General features: G+C 45.6%; 1 protein-coding gene across 26 annotated transcripts in view; it reads left to right on the plus strand.

The window, feature by feature from the left end:
* Nucleotides 1–24578, plus strand: part of CLASP2 (cytoplasmic linker associated protein 2) — a 2039150-nt gene that overhangs the window by 942958 nt on the left and 1071614 nt on the right. For all 26 annotated transcript variants that reach the window (XM_078688301.1, XM_078688302.1, XM_078688307.1 and 23 more), the window contains one exon: nucleotides 20335–20405. In XM_078688301.1, coding sequence (XP_078544427.1) covers nucleotides 20335–20405 — 71 coding nt within the window. The remainder of the gene's footprint in view (nucleotides 1–20334; nucleotides 20406–24578) is intronic.

Genomic DNA, 24578 nt, shown 5'->3' on the forward strand with positions numbered 1-24578 from the left:
CAGGCGGCGCGTTTGCAAAGTGGTGGAAAAAGGGGGCGTGGCCTGTGTCCACCTCTCAGCAATCCCACTGTGTGGGGCTTACTGGAGGTAAGAGGTAAGCTAGTTGGCCCCTAAGGACCCCCAGCAGCGAAGAGGATTTCAATCCCCATCCAAGAGCATGACGGGGAGTACGTTTAGAGAGTGGTGGGCAAAGGGGGCGGGCCTGCTATGAGAACTTAGCAATCCTGCTGTGCGGGGCTTAATGGAGGTAATAGGAGGAGTAGTTGGCCCCAAGGTTGTCCTTGGGGGCCAACTACCCCCTTCTGTTACCTCCAGTAAATTCCACACAGCAGGATTGCTAAGTTCACATAGCAGGCCCGCCCCCTTTGCCCACCACTCTGCAAATGCATCTCCTAGCAGACTATGGGATGGGTGATGAAGTCCACTTTACTCCTGAGGGACTTAAGGGGCCAAGAAGCCCTCCTGGTTCCTCCTGTAAGTCCTACACAGTGGAATTCCTGAGAACTGGTTGGAGGCCCGGCACCCTTTCTCCACCACTCTGCTTACGCATCTACTAGTTAAAGAAGTGTTTGCAATGCAATAGGTTTCACGTTTGTGAGAGTTAGAGCTATTGGCGTTGTAAATGTTAATGTTTTTTACTAAGGTTTTTGGAGTGGATGTACGTTGTGTGTAGTGGATTGAAAATTTGCCTAGCCTTCGTGCTGGTAAGTTTCAATTCTATTAAGGACACAGAGGCGAGGATTATGCCTTCTTCCTTAGCTTTATTTTTTACAGCAGCAACTCAAAACATCACAAAACTACATTTCACATGAACACTTGGGAAATCAAAAAGTTTGAACAGGAGTCCTTCCTCTCTGTCCGAACTCCGACCACCCACAATAGTCCATCTGCGCTGTTTCCTCTTCCTTGGCGTGAAGCACATCCTGTCGGATTTCACGCATCCTGTTTGGCACCATCATTTCCTGCAAAAGAGGCAGTGTCAGAGGCGGAACCGAAAGCCAATGTAACATAGCACAAGGAAACATCAATTGGGCAACAACATCATCAACTCATGACTAAACTTAGAGAGACCCATGAATGGATTACTTACAGCCATACGGGGAGGGTCCACTTCTCTGAAGTCATTGGGACGGATAATCCTTGCCTCCGTGTCCTTAATAGAATTGAAACTTACCAGCACGAAGGCTAGGCAAATTTTTATTCTATGGCAGGACCTGAGGCTTCGGATTATGCAAGTTAAAAGCTTGTCGACAACTAGCCTTGCTACCTCCAGCACCGACTTGAAATAAAAGCTCTTAAAGGGGGAATCTGAAAACCAATCGGCCGCAGGCATCAGTTCCTCCAATCGCGCCCCTAGGGCAAAAGCTTTAGAGGCCATCGCACCTCTCTCTGAATGAGCACCAAACTGTTTAGTATCGATCCCCGCCTCCTGCATTACCCAACGCACCCATCTGGCGATTGTCAGGGGTGAGACTGCCTTGTACGGCTTGCGTAGCGCAACGAGCAGTTGTTTCTCACCTGGAGTGCGAGATTCATCAGTCATATCTTCATAGGCACGGAGGCACTGCACTACACACAGTTTAGGGGAGTCTGGAAAAGCTGGGTATGGCGACGCAAACAGGTCTACTGAGAAAGAGCCCCATGTTCCCGACAGGAGGGAAAAAAACGACGATCCAGCTTCCAAACTCTGGCATCCAGTAGGTGTCGGGAGTGCCAATCGGCCACCTCGTTCTCCCACCCCGGCAGGTACTCCACCGTCACCAAAACCCGGTTGTCCAGGCAAAAGTGCCAAAAATCCTTGGATAGATCCGCAAACATCCTGGATCTGGTACCCCCCGGGTGGTTGATGTACCGGACTGCCGAGACATTGTTCATCCTGCGGAGGACACACAACTGCACTCTGTCCTTTGTCCAGCATTGAACTGCAAACAAACCTGCTAGTAACTCCAAGCAGTTAATGTGCAGCGACTGCTCGTGAGTGGTCCAGGCTCCACTTGTGGAAAACTCTCCGCACCTGGCCCCCCCACCCGGAGCGACTGACGTCGGACTCGATAACAATATCTGGGGCTGAACCAAATATCGCAAGGCCATTCCAGGCCTCCATGTGCGTGAGCCACCATTTCATCTCGTCCCTCGCCTCGTCCGACAGTGGAATCAACTGTGAGTAAGTCAACCCCTGTCGAGGTGGTACGCCCGATAATGCAAGGGCCCGGGAAATATGTCCGGAATCGAAGAAGCGAGAAGACCGACCAACTGCGCCAACTGGCGTAAAGAGATATGCGGTCTGACGTAGCTCTTGTCTGATCTTTGTCCTCTTTTTGGCGGGAAGACTCAGAGTGGAAGACACAGAGTTCATATTGAAACCCAAAAAGGTTGTGCATTGGACGGGAACAAGCAGGGACTTTTACTCGTTTATAACAAACCCCAAACCTTGAAGGAGGTTGACCGCAGTCTGCAATTGGGTAGACAGCTGCTTGGGGCACTGGTCCAGAAACAACATGTCGTACAAGTAGACGATCCTCTGCACTCCCCGAGCCCGTAGGAACTCCACTATCGGCCGAAGGACCTTTGTGAAGCACCACGGAGCGGAGGATAGAACGAAAGGGAGTGTGGTGAACTCGTAAACCTGACCTTCCCACTTGAACTGCAGAAAATGCAGATGAGGGGGAAAAATAGGCACCGTCGGGTATGCATCCTTCAGGTCGAGCCTGACCATCCAATCTAGTGGATGCAAGACGTCCCGGAGGAGGTGGATGCCCTCCATTTTGAAGTGGCAGTATACCAGCCACTTGTTAAAGTCCTCTAAATTGATGACCGGACGTCGGCCGCTCTCGACCTTGTCGACTAAAAAGATATTGCTGAGAAAACCACCTGGATGCTGTAGCGAGTAACAAATCGCCCCTTTTTGGAGGCGGCGAAAACCTCGTCGCTCACCAACCCTGCATCACGCTGCGAGAAAGTAAGCTTGCTGATGGCAGCACACTCACCTCTTCCAGCACCTTGCTGCTGGCCTCTATGGCTTCCGCGACCACAGAAGTTCTGCCCTCTTGTTGGATAGAAGTTATTGAAGCGGGCGTTGTCCTGGAATTTGCCGCGACTGGAGATTGCCCCTGATTGGAGCTGGTGAAGCGGCCGAACGAGCGCCCCCTGTCACGTCTGGCCCTATCGAAAACCTGAGGGGTAAACACTTTCCGAATGTTGGATTGTGCCCTGTCAAGAGAGGTGAACGTTGCAACAAATTTCCCCAACTCCTTGACGAAGGGGTCTCCAAATAAGACCCTGTGGGCCACGGCACCTGCGAGGTCATTTAACTTGGGGTCTACCTTAACACCTTCAATGCTACAGCAATTCTCCCTCTGTGCTGATAGTGCTTAAATCCCTTTATTCATGACGAGCTCAGCTCGTCATGAGCATGGAAGGGGTTAATAAGGAGGGACCTCCATCTCTCTGTGGAGAGCGCGCAGTTTGCGTTCCCTATGAACACGAACGCACGCTGCGCCCAATTGGAGAAAACCTCCGGGGAGATTAGGGCCCCCGACACCTTGGATTCCTCAGCCATGTCTAATAACTTGGTAACAGGCCTACTGCATCCAGCAGCTTGTCTTGACCGGTGCGGCAAGAACGGTCAATACCCTTCTTAGGGTCCCTAACAAACTTCACTAGAAATGTCGCCATCTTCGGGTCGATCTCTTTTGTCAACGCCGCCTTCCATTCCAAACTGGGGCGGGGAAACCCCGCCCGGAGGCGGCTGCGAGCGTCTTTATCCTTGGGCTTACGCAGATGACTCGCCACATATTGGGCCACCTTGTCCCGAGGGACCCAGTCTGAAGACCTCGGATGGACGATATTGTCTGGATCCAACATGTCGGAAGACCCTGCCGGGGCAGGGGCCGGGGTCGAGAGCCAGGACCTAGAGGAACTCGCCTCCTCATCAGTATCGGGGGAGTCCACATCAACAAGGGAATCAGGAGAGGCGGTGCTCGGGGTTGGTGGGGTACCCTCATTAGAGGACAACTGGACAGGTTGAGGAACCACCTGTGCCAAAAGGCGCTCTTTAAGCGCGCAAAAGCATCCGTATCAACCCCTTGGGTGCAGGGCTTCTTGCTAGGTGGAGAAGAGGGAAGGGGCACAGGGGTGGGCGCAGGAGTAGGAATGAGAGCCGCCAACTTTGTGTAAGCTTCTTCCAATCGTGCTCAAGGGGCCCCAGGGCCTGATTTACAGCCTTATAAATAGAATCATCTACTGCCTGATAAAAATCCTCATCCCAGGGTAGATCGTTTAGAGGATCCTCCTCCTGATACTGGTCTTGCTCCCCCTGCATGCTGAGGTAAATTAGTCTTCGCAGGGACTAAAGGAGCTTCAGGCAGCGTGCGTGCAGTAGCACTAAAGAGGAGCCCTGAAAAGGCACAAGATTTGGAGCTGGGAATGAGCCCAGGTGAATGTAGGTGGCCAAAGGCACATGATAAATGGGGAGAACCCTGGGGACACTCCAGCCCTTTCCTGTCACAGGGCAAGCCACCCGGGACCGTGTCCCACTGCACCACAGCACCTGGTGATAATTGTGACCCCGCAGGGTGTCAGAAGCAGCACTCAATACAGACCCACAGAAGGCGTTCACAGATAAAATAGAGCAATACCAACCCCAAAGGACGTCACACCAGGTGGCAATGGCAGGTAACTCCCTGAGGGTAGCGCTCGTCGGAAAGCTCTTTGATCCGAGTTTTGAAACTCGAGCTGCCCACAGAGAGGGATGTATGCTCCCTAGCGGCGGGAGGACCACGCCGCACCAATCTAGGGGCAAAAAATGCGTTAGGCATGCTCTAAGCGTCCCGCGACCACAAGGGAATCTGTAAAGAAACAGATAAGCATAACGCTACCAGCAAATCACAGAAATCGCATCATAAACCCCCCAAAACACAGGAGCTAAGGAAAAAACGACAACTTGCTGCTGAGCAGCGAAGAAAGAGGAAGAGGAAACAGTTTAGATGGACTATGGTGGGTGGTCAGAGTGTGGACAGAGAGGAAGGACTCCTGTTAAGACTTTTTGATTGCCCAGCCAAGTGTTCATGGGACATGTATTTTGTGATGTTTTGAGTTGCTGCTGTAAAAAATAAAGCGAAGGAAGAAGGCATAATCCGAAGCCTCCGGTCCTGCCATAGAATTATGTGGTAAATTGTGCACTGAAATTATGTGGATAGAAAGTATGTGGTATTTTGTGTGTAGGAATTATGTAGAGTTGGATTATTTGTTATGGAGAGTAATTATGTGGTATGGTAGTCTTTGTTGTGGAGTAGTAACCTCAGGTTTAGTCTTTGTTTCCATAGAAGCTCAACTATGAACTCAGTGAGACAAAAAAAGAAGGAATCACTGAGGAGCACTTGTGGACCTAGTCAGAGGTATAAGCAGGGCCACTGGAATTATGCGACTGTTTGGCTACACCAACTTTTGCACAATTATACATTTTCCGCATTATCCGCATAATCCATCATCTGCTCCCTAATCTGCAGATTTGAACAAAAAAAGCCTTGTTTCTAGCTCTATCTAACATTACCAAAAATCCAGCGACAAGTTTTACAGTGTGGTGGAAGGCCCTTTGTGAACCTAGAACCTAGAACTTATTGCTAAATGTAGGTGTTAAATTGGTACTAATGGTGTGCAAGCTACTCTTGCTTTCTTCTGCGCCTCTCTCTGCTTTTTCTGCATTTATGTTCCTTTTTCTGCAAATTTGTTTCTTTTTCTGCACACCTGTTGCCTCTTTCTGCACCTCACTTGCTTCTTTCTGTACCCCTCATGCCTCTTTCTGCTCTTTTCTAGTCTCTTTCAGCACCTCTGTTTCTTCTTTCTGTACTTCTCTTCCTTCTTTCTGCACCGGTGGCAGACCGTGTCGAACGCAGCCGATAGGTCGAGGAGGATGAGGGCGGCAGTTTCCCCGTTTTCAAGCAGGGTCCTGATGTCGTCGGTGGCTGCGATGAGGGCTGTCTCGGTGCTGTGGTTCGCTCGGAATCCGGACTGCGATGGGTCCAGGGAGCCGTTCGTCTCGAGGAAAGCGGTCAGCTGTCTGTTGACGGTTTTCTCGATGACTTTTGCGGGGAAGGGGAGGAGCGAGATGGGGTGGAAGTTCTTGAGGTCTGTGGGGTCTGCGGTGGGTTTCTTCAGGAGGGCGCTGATCTCCGCATGCTTCCAGCTCTCCGGGAAGGTGGCGGATGCAAGGGAGTTGTTGATGATGTCCCGGAGTTGGGGTGCGATGATGGAGTCTGCTTTGTTGAAAATGTGGTGTGGGCAGGGGTCGGCAGGGGATCCTGAGTGGATGGTGTTCATCGTGTGGGTGGTATCTTCCGTGCTGACGGGGGTCCAGGCGCATAGGGTGGTGGTGGGGGGCCCCGGTTGGGTGCGTGGTCCGAGGGCCGAAGCTGTCGTGTATGTCGGCTATCTTGCGGTGGAAGAAAGTGGCGAGGGAGTTGCAGAGGTCTTGCGATGGCGTGATGTCGTTGTTGCTGGCGTGGGGGTTGGAGAGCTCTTTCACGATGTTGAAGAGTTCCTTGATGTTGTGGGTGTTGTTGTCCAATCGTTCTCTGAAAGATGACCTTTTGGTGGTGCGGATAAGCTGGTGGTGTTTGCGGATGGATGGAGGTCTGTCATGTTTTCCGTTGACTGGTTGTGGCGCCAGGCTTTCTCGAGGACACAGCAGGATTTCTTGGAGTCTTTGAGGTCGTTGGTGAACCATGAGGCTTTCTTGCTGTCAGGGTTGCTTGGCGGGTTCTTCAGTGGAGCAAGGGCATCGGTGCAGTCGTCGATCCACTGTGTGAGGTTGTGGGCTGCTTCGTTGGGGTCCGTAGTGTTGGTGGGTGGGTATTGGCTCAAGGAGGTGGTGAGCTGGTTGGTGGTGACCTTGCTCCAGCATCTTCGTGGGGCTTGTTGCGGGCGGTGGTGGGTCGTTGCTTTCCTGAAGTTGAAATGGACGCAGCTGTGATCGGTCCAGTGAATTTCGGTGGCGTGGCTGAAGGAGATGTGGTTGCTGGAGGAGAAGACTGAGTCGAGCGTGTGGCCGGCGTAGTGGGTGGGGGTGTTGACCCGTTGTTTTAGTCCGAGGTTGGCGAGGTTGTCGAGCAGGGCGGTGGTGTTGTTGTCCTTGTTGTTCTCCAGGTGGAAGTTGAGGTCCCCTAGGAGGATGTAGTCGGAGGAGGCGAGAGCGAACGGGCTGATGAAGTCTGCGATGGCTTCGCTGAACTGTGAGCGTGGTCCCGGGGGTCTGTAGATGAGGGTGCCTCTAAGGGGGGTCGTGGGGTCGGTGTGTATCTGGAAGTGAAGGTGCTCTGCGGCGGTGAGGGTGTCGTTGGTGTTGGTCGTGATGCAGATGGAGTTTCTCTGAACTATGGCGATGCCACCTCCGGCTTGGTTGACGCGGTCCCTCCGGATGATCTTGTAGCCTTCCGGGATGGCTATGGCGATGTCGGGGCCGAGGAGGCGTTCATCCAGGTTTCCGTGAGGAAGGCGACGTCCGGTGCTGTAGTGTCGAGGAGGTCCCAGAGTTCGACGGCGTGCTTGTGGACGGAACGGGTGTTGAGCAGGATGCACTTGAGGTGGTTTTTGTTGGCGTCTCTTCTGGCGGGTGCGGTGCAGGACCTGGTGCAGGTGAAATTGCAGGCGTGGCAGGTGAAGGCTCCGTCAGTGCGTTTCGGAGTGGCTTGGTAGCAGGCTGGCTGTCGCCCGGTGTTGAGTGCGTGGAGGGTGGTGGCGTCGTATTTCCGTCGGGAGGGCTGGCTCCGGCGAGGTACAGGAGTTCTGGCGCTGGGCGCGGTCCAGGCATGGATGGGCGTAGACGAGCTTGTCTTTGGCGCGCCTTCGGCGCAAATTCGGCGTGCCCGCTGCGCGTACGCGCGTTCCCTGCCATATATGGCAAAGTGGGAAGGAGGAGCAGCTGGGAGGCGGGAGCGGGGCGGCGAATGGGGAGCAGGATCGAGAACAGAAAGGAAAATTGGCGGGGCCGCAGGGGAGCAGCGGCGGGGATCGGGAGGGGGACACAGAGCGGGAAAAAGGTCAAGGGGAGAGCGGCGAGGGTAAAGGAGCACAGACACAAAAAGGTAACAGAACCAAAACTGAGCGGCAAGGGTTAAGTGGCACAGACACAAAAAGGTAACAAAAACCCAAAAAACTGAGGCCCAAGCAGAGGAGGGCACAGGGCAAGGGAGCAGAACAGGGTCCTTAGGGCAGCAGGAGCGGAGGCGAGATTCGCGGCAACAGAGGTGACACCAGGACACACGGGGGCCGTGCGGTGAGTGGAGCGACCGGCAACTGTACTTCAGAATACTGCATTTTGTATTGAAATGCCTGTGTGGATTACAATGCGTGAGTAGAACAATCTTTCTGGTGGATAAGAGGATGCTCAAACACGTAAGAGTAGTTCGACAGGAAGATCAGTCCTATCGAGTAGCACAACACTAGCAATTATAGCATATCCAACATTTTGATACGTCATCATTTTTTGTGTGTGTGTGTGTACATATATATATACATCGAATATAGGATCATCCATCATTTCCAGAAATAATCATCCGACACGCCAAGGTAGATCTTATGACACTCAGTCTACTTTTATTTTGACAAATTTTCAAACATCTGAGAATTAATATACTTAGGCATATATAAATATATCACCTCCTTAAACACCATATCCTCTAATGGCTTGAATGCTGAAGAGGAATTACATGTCCACTTTGGATCGTAAAGTGGCTACATGCAGTTTGGACATTGAAAATTGGAAATGCGAATCTGGAATGTAAATGGCAATATAATCATCCTGATAAATGCTAGATTGATTACATTTACGTACTTTGATTATTTTATTTATCAAGGTATCAGAGCACTTTACAGAGTTAGCACAGCAGCAATTACACAAGTTACTTTTAGAGCAAGTAATAATACATAGTAACAGTAAATAAAATACGTTTACGATAGACAGTAGTATACACTGATGATAGCGTGAACCAGACCCGATGGTATCGGAGCTCTTACAGAGTTATCATAGCAGCAATTACACAAAATACATAAGAAGTATATAAAAATACATAGCATCAGTATATGGAAGTATAGACAGTAGGATATGTGGACGATATAGTTTTGAGGTAGTGGTAGTGGTAAGGCATTGTGAAGGTGGGGACAGTATATGCACAGTTTTTCCCCGAGGTAGCCTTAAAACTCTCCTGTCAGCTTACTGATGTAATTTCCTTTTTTCTGCGACTTCAGCGCGGAACTCTTCTTCAAACTCTCAGGGACATTTCATTTTTCTGGGTTTTATTAATTTAGAGAGTCCAGTTTTCTTCATAATGTCGCCACCAAAAAGTCTCGTTGTAAGCCTTGCAGAGTCTGTGACAGTAAAACTTCTAATACTGACCTGCATGACATCTGGCTTTGGTACATAGGATTGAACCATTATGTCGACAACTATCAGAAGATGAATCTGAAGGCTTTCAAGGGGGTAAAACCCAAAGTGGAAAAACCCGAATTGTTTATGGTCAGGGATGAGAAAAAAGGTTATCGTAAATCTCGACTGACATGCAGATAGCCATCACCTCATTCTTCAAAGTCAACAAAAGAAAACATAAGAAGTTGCGACGTCCTGAGTCTTGATGTTGATCTTCAAAGGATAAGTTGCAGAGGTCTGGCATCTCTTCCAACTTTAACACCTGTGATGCCGGACTCTTCACCATCTTCGAATTCAATATTGAGACGTCAACAAGAACAAGTTAACCAGCTTTTCCAACTCCGTGTACAGATCCCAGGCGTTTCCAAAACATGATTTTCAGTATTTTAAATAGGGCGATGGTCCTGTCTAGTGCGTCTGCTGGCCCTATGGTTCCTTTAGTTTACTTTCTTTTTATCAATACCTTACCAGCAAGCGTACTTTATGCCTTTCATATCAATGGCCTAAATACCCTAGCCGACTCCGGTGCTGAATGAGTGTTCCCACAAGCGGACACCTTCTCAAGTTACACCACCTACCTCTAAACCAACATCCCATGCTTCACCTCGGCATCATCGTTGACCTCGCTGGCACAGCTGTCAACGCCACAAATGGCAGTGCTGATTAAATTGACACTTCTGCCTTCTTCAGATCCTTCCTCCAGATCCTTTGTCGTTAGTAGCCAAATCCAGGTACATGGCAGAAGCTCAAGCATTGGTTGAGGAGGAGCAGTTTTTCTTCGGGAAGCAAGATTCCCAGGAAGAAGAAAGAGATGCTACTGACCACCCTTTAGGGGACCTGGACTTTGAAGGGTTTGAATGAAGCAAGTAGTTTGGACATCATCCCCAGAGTGGTAATTTCTTTCTCCAAACTGTATCCCACCTTCAGAAGTTACAACTTATCAATTCGGTCATTCGAAAAGCGGCTGAAATGTTAGATCTTCTGCTCCCTACTACTGAGTTATCTGACTGAGGTACTGCATTCTTCTGCAACATCCTTTGAGCCTTTACTTCCTTTCAGTGAGGCTTTGACAGAGCCTATTTGAGATATTTGGAAAAAACCAGTGATAGCCGCAGGTATTTCAAGGCCTATAGCCAGACTATATAACCTGACTCCTGATGATCTTCTTTTTATCATCTCATCCTACATCAGAGAGACTCGTTGTTCAAGCCTCGTGCTCGTCAAAACTGACCCCAGACCCATTTCTCACCTCTCCAGTGGACAGGGAGTCCCAAGAAAATGGAGCAATCCGCTAACAAGCTCTTCTTGTCCATAAGCATGGTTATTAAATATACTTATTCTAACTACCTATTGAGTGGGTGCATTCATGCTGTTCTGGATTCAGCTCACTCTGTTATTCCTAAATGGCCTGAGGACGCACACAGTCATTTATAAATCTGTTGAATGATGTGCAGAGTGCACCCTGTCAGGTTATACAGCTGGGTCTAGATATGGCAGATTCTGTGGCACGGACAGTGGGTACTTCAAATTGTACCCGACGACATGCATGGCTGAGGGGTTCTGGATTATACAGGATTTTAGGAAGTCAGTTCTTAATCCTTCACAAGGATTTTGGTTTCTATTACTGGCTTTGATAGATAATGGCAATTCAAGCTTTTCAGAAGGATGCCAGACCTTTGATAACAATGTATGTGTAGCCAAGCTGATCAAGAAAAGCAATAAGAAAATAAATGTAAGCAACTTAATCTCTCTAGATTTTAAGAAAGCATTCAATTGATACTGCTAATTCAACTGATCGGCATGAAGACCAATATCTAAACATGAGTTTAATCCCCCTTTTAATGCCCAACAGCTCAAGTGGATGTAAAGGCACACAGAGCATATTCTTTATTTTATTTTATTAATATTTTTTACAGAAAGAGGACAGACAGATATGTCCTCCCAAGTCCCTTTTCTTTGCTGTCATAGCAGATCACCTAGTGGACATAATAGAACGTAACAAGAACATTGCAGTTATTCATTTTTGAGTAGCGGAACATATGGTAATTTTTTGGGGGTGATAGTGTAATGTTAATCCTATGTAGTCTAAGTTTGTATTCTGAACTGCTCACTGAGCTGGAGCTTTTTTGAGAAATTCCATGTTCCATGATGAACTTGAATAAATCTGTGAAATTGAAGAACTTTTTTGTTTGACCTCAGAAAGCAAACATCTTGAAAATATTTAGATGGGCCAGAATAAGTTTAGATTAAATGGGAGAATCGATAAGCCGTAATATTGACACTTACTTCAAGTACGACCATCATGAATTTGTTAATATCAAAGCAGCCATGTTTCCAATGTGCAAATCACTGCTGTGTAGGATGGTTAAAGTATTGAAGGTGTACATATTGGTGAGATTGATATCAACAATAATAAAAAATGATGTATTCAGTCATTGAAATGATAATAAAGTGCAGTAAATATATTAAATCTCATGTTTCAATTTATTTGTATAGTTATAAGTCATTCAGAAAATAAAAACCGAGCCCCACGTCAACTGAGCACAGTTAAAAAAAAAAAAAAAAGTCGTACAGTCAGAGGATTTAAGAAAAAGACTAACATTCACATAAACGCCTTCAGCAGATAGAATCAGTAATGAAAGCTTTGCACAATGGACAAGCCCTTGTTCCTTTAAAATCGGAAAAAAAGAAATCTCTGAGAGAGTAAAATAACATTTCCAAACAAACACAAAATGAAGCTTGGATTGTGGCGTAGTTTCATCACAGCGACAGAGGCAAACTGATTTCAAGCCAAATTGGCCCAAAGGAAAACACAACTGCTTTCTAATAACAACCAATCAGACCCTAGTTATTATAGTCTGTATCCACGTATCAATGTCATATTCCAGATAAAGGCCAAGGGCTAAGGTGGTCTATAGCAATGCATGATTTTTGTCTGAAGGTTTAAGGAGTTCTACAAATTCTGGTGCAGCTGATTTCAGTTAATTTATAGATAACCCTAGGCTTATCACCAGAGGATAATTTCTCTGGGGTGGTGAACAGGTTGGGTCTGCCTAGTCTTCCCGCATTGGTACTAATATACTGAGGCCAGGGAATAGTATGGGCAAAATCGCATGATAGACAGTCCCTTCTAATCTCGTTTTCCAGATGTATAGATTTGTTACGCCAAACAGCAAGTAATGACAAAAGTGGCAGAAGTTTAAGGCTATCCTTTTCGAATTCCATGCCCGATTTTTAGGTCGCGCGCCTAGCGGTGCACTGTGCAGCGCGAGACATTTAGTGGGTGAAAAACGGGGTATTCAGGCTGCCCTAGGAATCGCAGAAGCTCGTGCGTGTGTGATTCCTTTTGTGGAACGTGATTGGCCTTAGCGTGCGTCTTTTTATTAAAGACTGCACGCAATTGGCCAGAGGCAGGGGCATTGCTCCGCCCATGACCTATTGGTATCTATTACCAGCTTCGTGCGCGTAATGGACACCAATAGGCTATGGCTCGCAGTGGCGTGCGCACGTGCCCCACTCAGGGGCTTCTTTGTATTTCAAGCGGAAGTGAAAGCGAACGCTTGAAATACAAAGCTCCCCAGAAAAGATCCCGCGTGGAGCGTCACAAGCTTCTTGTCCAGCCTTCAACTTTCCTTCAGCGCATGAGTGATGGACGGAGGCTCTGAGGAGCGCAAGCTCTGCTGCCTGTCTCCAGACCGCAGCATGCATCCCTGCAAGGGTCATCTCTTTCCTTCTCGCGCAGGAGGTGGGCGTGAGTTCCCTTCTTCCTCCAACAGCTCTTGGTCTGCGACCCTCGTGCTCGCTCTGCAGCCTGCCCCGTTGCAACCCTCCTGTCCCGGACAGTCAGCCCGTGGCTCGTCTCTAGGTGTCAAAAGTTGAGGTGTCCCTGGCGTGTTTGTTTCCCGAGAGGGCTGCTGCAGCGGGGGTCCCGTGGGTCTCATGGGCTGAGGCAGGGGCTGTCTTTGCCTGCCCCCTCCCTGGGTGCGGCCTGGAGAGGTCTTTCTCTGCGGGAGCAGTAATCCCAGGACTCTGTCTGACGGCATCGGCTACTCCGTGCACAGCGACTCAGTGCATTTATACCAGGTGTCTCTCCTTTTAGGAAGCCACTGAGCCGGCCTGCACGCCGTCTCTCCTTCCTACTTTACCGCCACCTACAAAGCTGCCCTGGTACTGCTGTGCGGGGGCGGGACTGGCTTTGATCAGCAGTGTCAAGTTTAACCAATTGGCAAATGCAGAGGAACTCGTCGTACCCCAGTCTCACTTTTAACCTGTATATTCATATAGTCCCTTTTTGTACTTTCCGTTTTGCATAGAATGCACCCCTCCTTTCAATCTTTCATTCGCTCTTTTCTTGTTCCTGCTCTTTCTTTCTAGTTTACATCAGCATCTCACTCTTTTGTGACCCCTCCCTGCTTCTCGAGTTCTTGCTTGCCGCTCCAGTGTGTCTCGTTTTTTTCTTTCACCTATTTTCACACCACCTTTTACTGCCCGGTCTCTAAAGTGACCAGGTGACACCTTGTCATCGGGGATGCCGTGTTCGAGCCCAGAGTTTTTCATTTCACTATCGATATTTTCAGGCATGTTAGTGACAGTGTAACTGGTTGCGCTGACGTGACCCAGGGATACAAGTCACATCATTTAATACATTTATTTATGAAGTGCCACCAGGACAGAGTGCTGTACGAATTGAAGGAGGTCAAGCAGCCCTACGCTAAGCTTGGAAGTTAAGTAGTAAATTATGATTGCACAGCATGGAAAATGTTTTCCCTATGGCGTGCAGTAATCTTGCAGCATTTCATTAACCCCTATTTCAGTCACACATCTCTCCCTCTCTCTCTCTCTCTCTCTTCTCTCTTCTCTCTTCTCTCTTCTCTCTTCTCTCTTCTCTCTTCTCTCTTCTCTCTTCTCTCTCTCTTCTCTCTCTCTTCTCTCTCTCTTCTCTCTCTCTTCTCTCTCTCTTCTCTCTCTCTCTCTTCTCTCTCTCTCTCTTCTCTCTCTCTCTCTTCTCTCTCTCTCTCTTCTCTCTCTCTCTCTTCTCTCTCTCTTCTCTCTCTCTTCTCTCTCTCTTCTCTCTCTCTTCTCTCTCTCTCTCTCTCTCTCTCTCTCTCTCTCTCTCTCTCTCTCTTCTCTCTCTCTCTCTCTCTCTCTCTCTCTCTTCTCTCTCTCTCTCTTCTCTCTTCTCTCTCTCTCTCTTCTCTCCCCCCCCCCCCTCCATATGGCTTCTCTTGACAGTTGCCTTCTTCCTCCTTACATTCGGGTCCCAACACCTCCACCACCCCGCCCCCACCTTTTTTCTCCTCAGGTTCACCCTTCCGTCTATCACTAAAATACTTAATTTTTTATGTCCTTTGTTCTTCCCGCTGTTGTAAGAGTGACCCCCATCTGCGTGTCTGTCACCTATCAACAGGTCGGCCCCACACCCGCCTTTCACACACCTGAATGAAAGGGCACACAGCGGTGTTTAGAGAAAGATAAGGAAGGCATTTTAAGTGGTTAAATTGGAACTACAGCCAGGTGTCCTTGGCGCAGTTCTACTGATCGGAATGGGGTCTGGCATTCCAGAATGAATGAGTGATGGGGGTCGAATTCCAAGGCTCACATCCGGTAAACGCTTGGAATGTCCTCTGGTGGCATCTGTTAAGTTATTTAAAACACTGATTTGCAACGTTTCATATGAAACCATGCTATGAACATTTCACATTATTAGATCTCGTGCCTGCAATAGGTCTCGCATTATTAAAGTTTGAGCTATTGGTGTTGCATTATTTAACATGCCAATAGCTCAAACTTTAATAATGCGAGACCTATTACATTGCAAATGCTTGTTCATGTATGGTATAATTAGAGCTACTTTAGGGGAGACTCAAGATACGGCATCAGGCATAATTTTCAGCAACCTGAAGAGAGATAACCTCGTGACCACCCTAAATTCCTGTACCAAAAGTTAACATTGGCCTTTGCGTTTGTAGATTTCCATGAGAGGCACTGTTGTTTTTTACCTAGATTTGTTGCCTGAATAAAAAGGGAGCCTAATGCACTACTAAAAATGTGTTTCCTGCTAAGCAAATAAAGGCCCCAAGTACAATTGGATTCAACAGTAACGCCTAAATAGGGAGAGTGAGAGATCTTATCAATTACTTTGCCCTTGACGGTGTAGGAACTGGACTTCAGATTTCTTGGACCACAAACCATAGTAAAGTTCTTTGTACAATATCCCCCATAAACTGCACAAACGACCTCCGGTTACGGGCTCATTCCTGATTGGAGTACCGACAGATGGAGCTATGCCACCTCCTGAGCCGTCTCCAGGTTGAGGTGGAGTTCCTTACCCAGCAGATGCGGGTACAGTCATTGTCTGAAGAAGACGAATCAGGAGCACTATTGGTTCCGTATTTTTGTTTTTTCATTTCACTATAAGACTTACGCAGCAGCATCTAAATAGGTCCTGAAGAAAGCCGTGCCTGACATTGGGGTATTATGGCTGAAACATGTTGACCATGACATTCCATCACACACATGCGGATTAAATCCATACCGCAGGTGCACTGTTTGTAAACCTGGCAGAGAGTACAGCTCAATAAAGTTCACTATTTTGTCTCCTCTAGCTAGTTTTATCATCACATCCCTCACGTTTATTCATTTTCTTTGCGCTGTGCCCTCACTCACATTTTAGTGCTCGTCATCTGTGGATTTAGAATATCCTGGTAGAGTAGACACCAAAACATCCCAGAGCTCCTCCTTCTTAGAGAGGGGGTTGTATCCCTCAAAGGAACTAGGTTTTTCCTTTGAGAGGAGAATCCCATATGATGAAGCATGTCACTTCTGGTGAGTGAGAGATTTCGTCCGATAAAGGGAATTTCCCACTGTGATATAGTCCGTGGTTTTTGTGCTTCCTCACTTCACTAATAGACCCAAGGATTCTGTTTGTGTTTTTTGTGTTTTTTAATCAAATAAAGGCCCCACGTACATTTGAATTGGACAGTAACGCCTAAATAGGGAAAGTGAGAGATCTTTTCAATTACTTTGCCCTTGATGGTGTAGGAACTGTACTTCAGATTTCTTGGACCACAAACCATGGTGAAGTTCTTTGTACAATACCCCCATAAACTGCACAAATGAACCAAGACCCTTCTTTAAACCATTAAAGGTTTTAGACATAACACAGTTGTCTGCGTACGAGAGAATAGGTACGGACCTGGAGTCAATCACAGGCATAGCCTTCCCATCAGCCAGCAAAACGACTTGCAAACTATTACTATATAAAAATACTAAATTGGAATAAGACTGTCCCTTTGTCAGATACCTCAAGCCAGCCCTAAAGTGCTTGTGCATACTCCTTTGTTTTCAAAGTGTACTGATGCAGAAAGGTCATAGTGTAAGGCAACCAGGAAGCTCACAAGGTCCAAATCCATGCCCATGTTCCTCAGAACTACAACTCCCCAAAGTTTAGACCAGTTTTCATTGTCAATTTCGATTGAGAGGTTCATAAAGGCCATATAAAAAAGGACCAGGCTTGGCCACGGTTTATTTAGAAATACGTAAATGAAGAATCAGGCATTGTTCGATTGTCCCGAACCCCTCTCTTAAATCATACTAGCCATTTGAAATAATAATATTCAGCTCATTTGTCCACTGTTGGAGCCTCTCAGGGACAAATCTTCCTGTAATCTCAGAGAGATATTGGACAATAGCTACCTGGAACCCTACAGTTACCCTTTTTGAAAACTGGGACAATTATATGAGACCTCCAGAAATGGGTATCCCTGAGTTACATACTGCATTTATTGTATTCGTCAACAGTGATGCCTAAAACGCTACATTTGACTTCTCTACGTCTAACGGGACCCCAGCAGGGCTTTGCGCTTTATTACTAGGGCTCAGATTAATTGTTTTCCAGAAATGGGTATCCTTGAGTTACATACTGCATTTATGGCTTTCGTCAACAGTGATGCCTAAAACTCTACATTAATCTTATAGACGTCTAACGGGACCCCAGCTGGGCTTGGCGCTTTATTACTAGGGCTCCGATTAATTGTTGCTATTACCTCTGCTACATCGAAGGCAGTATTAAGGGTGTATGTGGGAGGGGACTCTTCACGGCCATTGCTGTTACTAGGGGCAAGGAAATATATGGATTCAAATTACTCAGAGCCACTCCTCAGGGTGATATTCTGTGCCAGATCCTGTACAGGCACCTTGGCTAGCTTGTTGGATTTAACTGTTTTCCAAAAGGCATAAGCGTCTTTATGCTTACATGAGGACACCATTTTGTGCCGTTCTGCAATCCCCCCTGCAGTGTTTTTTTCCACCTTCGTCCCTAATGCATGGGACTCCTTACACCGACATCCAGAGGCCAGCATTGGCAGATCAGCACACAGTCAAACCACCAAGGGGGCATATCAGCATCAGACCTAGGTGGTTTCAGCAGCCTCTTCATTACAAAAATGCACAGGACACAAAGGCTACCGTTATATCGGAGTACACAGAGTTCTCTGACAAACAAAAACCCACAATGCCAGAGTTGTCTTTCTTTAGGCAGTTCAAGAGATTCCCAAGTCCACGCTTTTCCAGAAAAGTCTGCGTCCACTGTTTTAGTGGTAAGCTCAGGAATTCCCCCTGGCTTGTTCACCAATTCCTTAGAGGCAAAATTATAGTCATTTGTTGTACAACTGCCTCTGCAGAACAAAAGTGGGAACCCCTCGGGAGCCCTAAGGCAACAAATTACACAGCATTGCACAGATCAAATGGCAGCAAATGATTTAACAGCTGCTTCCCCTTTACATCTCTACATGCGATATCTTCCTCTAGTTCCCTAGTTAAAGGGATTAAAAACATATGAAATAAATCGAGATTTTCAATTTAGAATTAAAATTTCCCTCCAACAGTACATTCAAAAGCTGTCCCGTAGTGAAGTGCTCAGTGCTTATGTCAGTAATAAAATCAAACAGCAAACCTAAGTTCGTATTGGTCCTATTAGAAAATTCATCACAAAAATGTATTTTAAAAAACCTAAACCTTTGGACCAACGGAAAAATTAAGCCTGAATCTAGTTGCATGACACATGTATAGGAGTAATTGAACAATTAAGAGTAGTTGGGGGCCTTGACAGCCCAGGGGACACTATAGCGGACTTGAGATAGGAACAGACCAATCATCGAGTTTAGGAGGGAAGGAGAGTAAAATAATTTCGCACAGTTCTGTACTAATGGTAGCTTTCCGGATATGTTAATGATGAGCACACTGGTGGCGTGGGTTAGGGAGGTGTACAGGGGGAGAGATTGTGTTACTATTAGAGGGGCGCAATGATTGATCGGATAAATAGCACATGGGTTGGAACAGAAGGGACTGTCATGCTCATCATATATACTGAAGCGATACTGACTAGAAGCAAGCGTGTGAATGTATTGGAAAGGAGGCTTTGGGCATATGGTTTGGAACAGATAACTATCACGAAACAATTGATGTGTAAAGAATGTGGTCCCCATTGATAATGAAGTGACAACAAAAGTTGGATGTATAGTTTGTGGGTGAAAATCAATAAAAATATGTTAAAAAGAAAAATCAATGAGCATTACAGACTACCTTTATAAAGACGAACAATAGCTAAGGGATGCAAACATCTTAGACCTACATTAGGAAGTGGTGTATAAGAATATTGATGTAACCAGTCCCATTGCTGGAGGCGCATATCAAAGAATTCTGAAAGGGCGAACATAAAAAATTCCGAATGAAAATCTGTAACAATGGTGGTGTGCACACAAAACACATTTCTTAATAAAATTGGTGCCCGAAAACGTGCTTCATAAGTGACATGCCTGTACAAAGCTAAGAAATTCAGATGATATATTGAACAATATATGGGGTAGTATCCACAAGCAATCCTATTGGAGCTTAGAAAGGATGATGTTTGAATCTAGACAGAATAGAATGTTAATGATTTATAACGCTAGAAAATAAATGATCAATGTCAGAGAGCATCTAGGAATTTATGACTGCCTTTTCCAGTTTTCCTGAAATGTTCAACTGTTTGACACCTGATTACCAGCTCCAGCAAACAATTTGTTTAATTAGTGGTAGCAGTATCACAGACAAAGTAAGAGTTTCTGACTCCAGTGCATTTGATATCTTACTTGATGGATGGCGCTAACAAAGAGTTTGTTGAAACCTGGAAGCCTCTTAAAGACTTTGAGAGCAGACCACTTACCAGCATCATAAACATACTTCATCCCTTTAATAAGTGGTCTCTGTACACTTTGAAACACCTTTTGGTACAGTGTCACATAGGGTAATACGCAAACGGGGGAGCGATGAAACATATTCTGCAAAACACTTTCCGTAATGGAGGGATATAAGTTAAAGGGCAATGGCATGAATTATGGTTTTATTATTTCACTTGTAAATGTAAAAAACTAAGAAAAACCTTTTCTTATATTTTAAATAAAAAAGACATAAATTGGCCATTTAGGACTTGAACAATTTACGGAGCAACCTGAAAGAGATTCCAATGTTAAATTCACTGTTGTTAGATATTTAAGCCAGAGCTCAATCAACCCTTTCTCCTGTGTTTACCTTTGATAGAGAATATTTATTAGGAGGTGTTAATTAGTGGTAAATCCTAAAGAGAAAGGCCCTTAGTGCTTGAGAGGACTACTTCTAAGGGTAATTACATGTGTTTATTGGTAGCATTTTCCTCATACACATAGCATTATCCTATGTGAAAAAAGACATTAATATTGTACTTGTAATGTTTTTGTTATTTGCCATTGCTCACTTGATAACATAAGCTTAAAGTGAATATGTTAAAAGGGGGGACGAGTAATAATTGTCTATAGTAGTAATGCTGCCACATTGAATAACAGAAATAATTTCCTGTGCATTGTTTTCCCTACATCATGTTTTTTTGTTGTTTTCAGCATACACATGTTCCCAGACTCATTCCCTTAATAACGAGTAACTGTTCCTCAAAATCAGTTGCGGTGCGCAGGTAGGTATCATCTTCAAGCATAATGTTTTTTTACCTGTTGCAGTTTATTCCAGTCTAATTATTAGGCTGCACGTTTTTATTATTTCTTTATATCGTTGTACCGTAAGGGTACTTGTGATTAGTCTGACAACACTGACTGAAAGAAAAAAAAGTAAAGTCTATTTGCAATAATATTGTATACCCTGCTGTTGAATCATGATATTGTTTTTAAAGATTTAGCATGTTTGTGCTTTTCCTTTAGAAGAATAGGTAGTGTGACTGAATGATTACATACTTATAAAGCACACTGTCACTCTAAGCAGAGCATCCTGGTGCTGCTTCAGATACAAGATGATTTACTAACACCTACAAGAAAGTCGAACCATTTGCATCCAAGTTCCAAGGATCAAATTCAGAGCTAAAAGTCATTCAGTCCGCCATTTACTTAAGTCATTGTATAAGGAAAAAAGACGTTTTTTTAAGACATTTTTTAAGGGCAGATTCATTCTCTATGAATTTGTTTTGCTGCTTGATGAGTTTATTGCCATACCAAAAGAAAAGCAAATGCAACCTCCCTTGACTGGACCTCACATGGCTACCGGGACACCCATGATCTAATTTATACCTTCTATATTCCTTGATCTCTGTTACAGAATGCTATAATATCTGAACAACCACATCCCATAAAAAAATGACTTCCAAGAAGTAAATAAGTTCATTCTATTGGAACTTTTAACTGCAGATTTCTCACCTTGTGTGAATACACCCAGATGCAAGACTGGATCGAGATAATTTTCTTCAACAATCCCCCCACACGTCAGCAGGTGGTGTCGTGAGGTTCTGCATTGGACTGTCCTGCCCCAGATGTGTAATTTGGGCCCCCACATGATCTCCACCTTCACAAGTTGTTGCAAGTTCCTTTTTTCTGCGCCTTCCTATGCGGAAACTGAGCTATCTTCATTGAATTCTTTCAGGCTTGACAGACAATACTTGCCCGGTTTCTAGTATGCAAGGGGCAAGTCTTGACCAAAAGCAACAGGGTTTAAAACTTTAGGAATGCCTCATCAAAATGTAAGTGACCGACCCCCACATCTGGTGTTTGGGCTCCTCGCACGACTTGGTGTTGTGTAAAAAATGCATTTGTATGAATTCGAAATCCTTTCGAGAGGGCGGGGTCAAACTGTATGTCGTGAAACACCACTAAAAGGCCCGGTCCCACTTAAAGTTTTTACAAAGAAGAAACATAAGAAGTTGAAAATGACTCCCTTTGGTTCTGCCCTTCCACGGAATTCCTAAGGCGCAAACACCTTGGAAATGATCCTGACCTTGATACCAATGCAACTCAAATTCCTGGGTTCATTATCATAGCAGAAGCAAATCTAGATCTTTGGAGAGGGTATGCTGTTGTTGTTTGGTCTGTGATCCTGATGTTTCAAACCTCAGCTAGATATCCATGAGAGAAGCTCTGAGCCTTCTTGGCCTCCTGCATCCTGCTGTTGGCGAGTGTGCAGTGGAATCTTAAGTCTCAGTAGGTTTAGCACAAAGGAAACATGTTGTATTTCATCCAGGTGTTGGAGGAGACTGCAAAATATCTGCTATTGTGGCTGCTGGGCCGCAATTAGTCCAGTGGCAGACCCCCTTCCTTGCCTGCGTCATCTTAGTGGCATAAGATTGGGCCAGAAGAATGTGGTACACACAACTTCTGGCCTTGAGTATCTGTCCTCCATTTTGGCTGCCTTTTCGGGAGAACCTCCTGTCACAGCAGGGCAGGGTCCTGCAGCCGAGCTTGCACAACCTATACCTCAGTGCTTGAAGATTGATTGGCGACAGTTGAAGGCTTTTGATTTTACTTCTGCAACAGTGAATGTTATAGTGGTAGCCAGGCATCACAATGTTCGCCCCTCTATGCTGGATTCTTAGAGAATTATTTTTTCTAGTCTTCCTGAAATATCCAACCGTTACTGGCACGATTGTCTGACGTATTCCTCTTATGTTTATCCATAGCCTAGCAAGATCTTGCTGTGGGAAAAGTTAAAGGTAATTTATTGCTCTTTCAGCCTTTTAACATTTAACCGATCAGCCATCTTTATGCAAACCACCTGCTTTGATGCGCTCTGTAAAAAAACTGGCCTATATGTTTTCGGTAATGTCATTTGTGATGCTTAAATAGGATCTCAATCTGGTTTTCACTTTTCTCAAGTGCATGCCATTTGATCCAGTCCTCAACTACCATCTTTGACAGTTCACCTTGACGATGGCGTTCCTAATAGCGATAGCTTCAGCGCATCACATGAATGACCTACAGGCTCTATCTGTAGAGGAACCGTATACTACTTTCTTCCCGGACAAGCTAGTGCTCTGGACTAAAGCAACACTCCTCCCGAACTTTGTCATGCCTTTCCGCATAGAACAGTCCATTACCCTCCCAGCTTTCCTCGCTCTGCCTCATCCCTCTAAAGAAGAAGAGAGACTCTATTGGTTAGACCTAAAGAGAGCTATAAACTTTTACATTGATCATACCAAAGACCATCGGTGGATCATCAGCTCAAGTGAAAAGATGTGCAGAAGAGAACCATTCTGTGGATGGATTATCCTGTGTATCAAAATATGCTACTGACTGGCCAAGAAACTGCCTCAGAAGGCCTACGCACACATTCTACCAGAGCTAAAGCTGCTCCCACTATGCTAGTGCTCGGTGTTCCACTCTTTGATATGTACAAGACTGCTATGTTGCCATCAGTATTTGTTGTGTACCAGGCTACTACGTGGACATCAGATCACACATTAACCAAGCACTACTGCCTGGATAGCCAGGTCCAGCGGGTGGGGCATATTGCCTTTCCTGCATGATTTTCTTGTCTGAGTCATTTCCACAGACCCACCACCTTTGTTGGAACTGCATTGGTATCTATTCACAAAATTAATCTGTGGTAATAATTATCCAACAGAAGTGCAAATTACTTACCTTTGGTAATGCTTTTCTGGTACTCTTAACTTAACTTCTGATTCCTCACACAACCCACCATCCTCCACGTTCTGTAGAATGGACTCTTCTAGTTCATGCTAATAAGGTTCTATCTTAGAGGGCTGCACACTGGAACAATATGATTACTAAGGCTCCATGTCCAGCGGTGAGGACAGATAACAGAAAAAAACTGATGTCAGCGTGCGCAGGTGTTGATTACATGGCAGCCCAATACCACCTCTGCGGTGAGATTGATCTGATGCAGAGCCACACAGTGCCACTTGCCGATGTGCAATGGAATGGCAAATGAATTTCTCTAGATCCAGTCTGGCGTCTGGGGATATTCACGAGCTGAGGAATCTGCAGTTGGATAGTTACCAGAAAGAGCATTACCAAAGGTAAGTAACTTGTTCATTAATTTGCAATGAGCTTAAGCCACTTATCGATCTTCTCTCACTCTGATCAGAAAGTAGCGCATCCACTTTCAACCCTGCAGAATCGCACCTTGACCTTTATCATTGTGGTTGCTTAGATCACTTATCCTTTTATTATCAACATCCCATCACTCCCTTTCCTTCTTTTCAGAACTTGCAATCCAACAGCTTTACTCCTCGTCTCTCTAAATCCATGGCAGTTATATTATTTTCTTAATTTCTTATGATGAAATAGCAGTTTTATGCAAGTAAGTGTATCGTGATAATTTTTCGGGACCACCATAAGCACTGCCTTTCCGAACAACTGCATTTTTGACCCGTTCCTTGATATTCCATGTTTGTTTTGAAAAACTGGTTAAACCTTTTAACTTTGTGGTACACCATTCTGATGCATACTTCACCCTTAGTGACCTTTACAAAAATAATATAAGAGAGATCTAGGGAGACATGGGTAGTTGCCCATGACCCCCTACTGCAGTGGGGGAGATCCCAAAGGAAACTACCCCATATGCCAAAACGCGTCATGCGGACTTGCTGGGTATTATTCTGTAAATTGATGGAATAAAACACTGTTTGGCACAAGAATTTGGGTCTGATTTGTTCGTTCTGAAACCAGTCCAAGCTGAGTGACTGTGATGCGGCAGCGTCGAGCGAAGCAAATGGAATATATATATATATATATATATATATATATATATATATATATATATATATATATATATATATATATATATATATATATATATAGGACCTTGGGTTTTGCTGTAGGGCTTTTTATAAAGGACCTTGGGTTTT

This window comes from Lissotriton helveticus, chromosome 4_1 (assembly GCF_964261635.1).
Source record: "Lissotriton helveticus chromosome 4_1, aLisHel1.1, whole genome shotgun sequence".
Taxonomy (NCBI): domain Eukaryota; kingdom Metazoa; phylum Chordata; class Amphibia; order Caudata; family Salamandridae; genus Lissotriton; species Lissotriton helveticus.